Raw genomic sequence first — 2529 nt, 5'->3', positions numbered from 1 at the left:
GGTACAAAGCTGCCGAACGTCAACGCTTTTACATTTGCACCCCTATAAATAACGTTTGACATGTTCGTCGCAGCGTCGGCCCTAAAATCTTCATTCCTTTCCTAATGATAAAATGTCCATAAAATGAAAAACATAGTTTTATGGCTTCGGGTAGCCATAAATCACGAAGATAATCAGTTGCCGAACATGCTTAGACCCCCCCCCGATTCTGCGATAAGCGTCCCCCGCCCGCGTGACGTCAGCCCCCGCGCCTAAGAGATACCCCCCGCTCCGCGTGACGTCATACCCCGCGCCATTGAGATACCCCCGCGCCCCGCACCCCCCCTCGGAGGACCTGGGTTAGAACTCTCATAGTTTTCCTACTAACGCACAACCCTTCCGCGCATCCAATTACCGAACTTCTCGGACAAACGCCGACTGGCCGCCCTTTCGCGATCTCTTCCGATCCGTCGTCGGGATGGATGCGACCCTTTCAGCCGTGGAGAAGCTACATTATTTGAGAGCAAGCGTGAAGGATGAAGCAGAGGCGCTCATTCGCAATCTTCCGGCCGTCTCTGAAAACTACGAACAGGCCTGGAACCTACTCGTCGCGCATTATGAAAATAAGAGACTGCTCGTGCGTTCATATTTCACGACGTTTTCGGCGCTCAGCAAAATGAAGAGCGAGTCGGCAAGCGAATTGAGACGGATACTGCAGTGCATGGTCTCCACCGTCGGCTCCCTCGAAAGCGACCAATAAGGAACTGCGAAGACTTGTTTGTGCATCTAATTGTCGAACTTCTCGATGCACGTTCACGGAGAGATTGGGAGGATGCCGTCGGAGAAACTTCGACCCCACCTTCCTACGACACGCTCCAGGACTTCCTGGAGAAGAAATTGAACACGCTCGAAGCTCTCCATCCGCAGAAGCATGAGCCGAACAAGTCAGGAGAGAATAACAGTAAGTCGACGAGATCTCACCATGCGCAGAAGCAGGAGGCGAAACGAGGACGGTGTTCACTCTGCAAAAAAGACCACTTCGTCATGCTGTGCGACGGCTACCAGGAGAAGTCGCCTGAGGAAAGAAAGAAACTCGTCGAGGCGAACCATCTCTGCTTCAACTGCCTCGGCAGACATCAGGTTAGCGAGTGCCAATCTAAGAAAAATTGCTCTGCGTGCCGAGGCAGACACCACACGTCGCTGCACGACACCTGCCGCGAAGTCGCCGCGACATCACACGTGGCACAACGTCCGGGCCTCGGACGGGGAGCTGTTCTTCTAGCCACCGCGCGCGTTCGGGTCGCGGACAAATTCGGCGGATTACACGCAGCGCGGGCGTTAATAGATCAAGGTTCGGAGGCCTCCATGATCTCGGAGGCGCTAGCACAACGATTGCGGCTTCCGCGCAGAACGGCCGCGATCACCGTTTTCGGCGTCGGCGGGACGCAAACGGGCACCGCGAACGGCCGGGCATCTCTTCAGCTGCGGCCGCGCACTGCAGGGTCACCGATGACCGTGTCAGCTTTAATTCTTCCACGTCTCACCGTGTACGCCGGAACAACGACGATGAGGAAAGAGTCATGGACTCACTTGCGCGGATTGGAGTTGGCCGATCCCGAGTTCGAAGTCATCGATCCGGTGGACATCTTGCTAGGCGCGGACGTCTACGTGGCTATCCTGGATTCCGGCGTGGTGAAAGGAGGTCCGCGAGAGCCTGTCGCACAAAACACCTCCCTAGGGTGGATCCTGTCAGGTCGAAACATCGAACGAGAATTACGTCGCTCACAGCCACTCTTGCACCGTTGACGACACCCTTTTTTTTTTTTTTTTTTTTTTTGCGCTGTGGAAACCTCATGGTACCACTCACCCCCCGGGTAGGGGATGAGGGTTATATGGGACTCCTTGTCCCCCGCATTCACATGTGGATCGACGATGGGATCCAAGACCTACCTCACTAAAACCACAGCGGGTGCCTTCGCTGACGTTTATGGGGCAGTGATGCAAGATTTCACGCGCGACAGCCACTTCGCGACAGCCATCTTGCAGTGGAGGGGGTAGGTCGGCAGCGCAGAGCGCACCGAAAAGATGAGAACCCTTGTCCTTCGAACATATGTAGAAGAGGACAGGTATATATCTTTTGTCCTTTATTTTCTTTTGATAGAATAGAGCTACGAATTTCGAGCGAATCCGGAATACTGGCGATAGCGAGTAGGCGATGCGACCCAATATGCAAAAAGAAAATATAAAATATAAAAAATATATTTAATATTATAAAATAATATTAATAAAATTAATATATTTTAAACATAAATTAAGTAACTTATATTAAAAATTTTAATTAAAAATAATTATTAATTAATAATAATTATAATTAATAATTATAAGTATATTTTATAAATAAAAATCCACTCTTGGCCAATATATACGCCTTTCTATTAAAAAAGATTTTTTATCTTTAAAGAAATAATTGTAATAAAATAATATTTTAATTTATAAATATTGTTTAAGATTTTATTCCCTATTTATTTTGTACTAATGTACGACGTACAT

General features: G+C 49.1%; 1 protein-coding gene across 1 annotated transcript; it reads left to right on the top strand.

The window, feature by feature from the left end:
* The first annotated feature begins 457 nt into the window (after positions 1 to 457).
* On the top strand, positions 458 to 1785 carry LOC145947710 (uncharacterized). The gene is made up of 2 exons (XM_083057488.1): positions 458 to 696; positions 801 to 1785. Exons 1-2 carry the CDS (start codon positions 458 to 460, stop codon positions 1783 to 1785), a joined length of 1224 nt encoding a protein of 407 aa, XP_082913614.1.
* The last annotated feature ends 744 nt before the right edge of the window (positions 1786 to 2529 follow it).

This window comes from Prenolepis imparis, unplaced genomic scaffold (genome assembly GCF_030444845.1).
Source record: "Prenolepis imparis isolate NDT839.2.m4 unplaced genomic scaffold, iyPreImpa1.0 SCAF_125, whole genome shotgun sequence".
Taxonomy (NCBI): Eukaryota; Metazoa; Arthropoda; class Insecta; order Hymenoptera; family Formicidae; genus Prenolepis; species Prenolepis imparis.
This window is presented reverse-complemented; position numbering and strand designations above follow the sequence as displayed.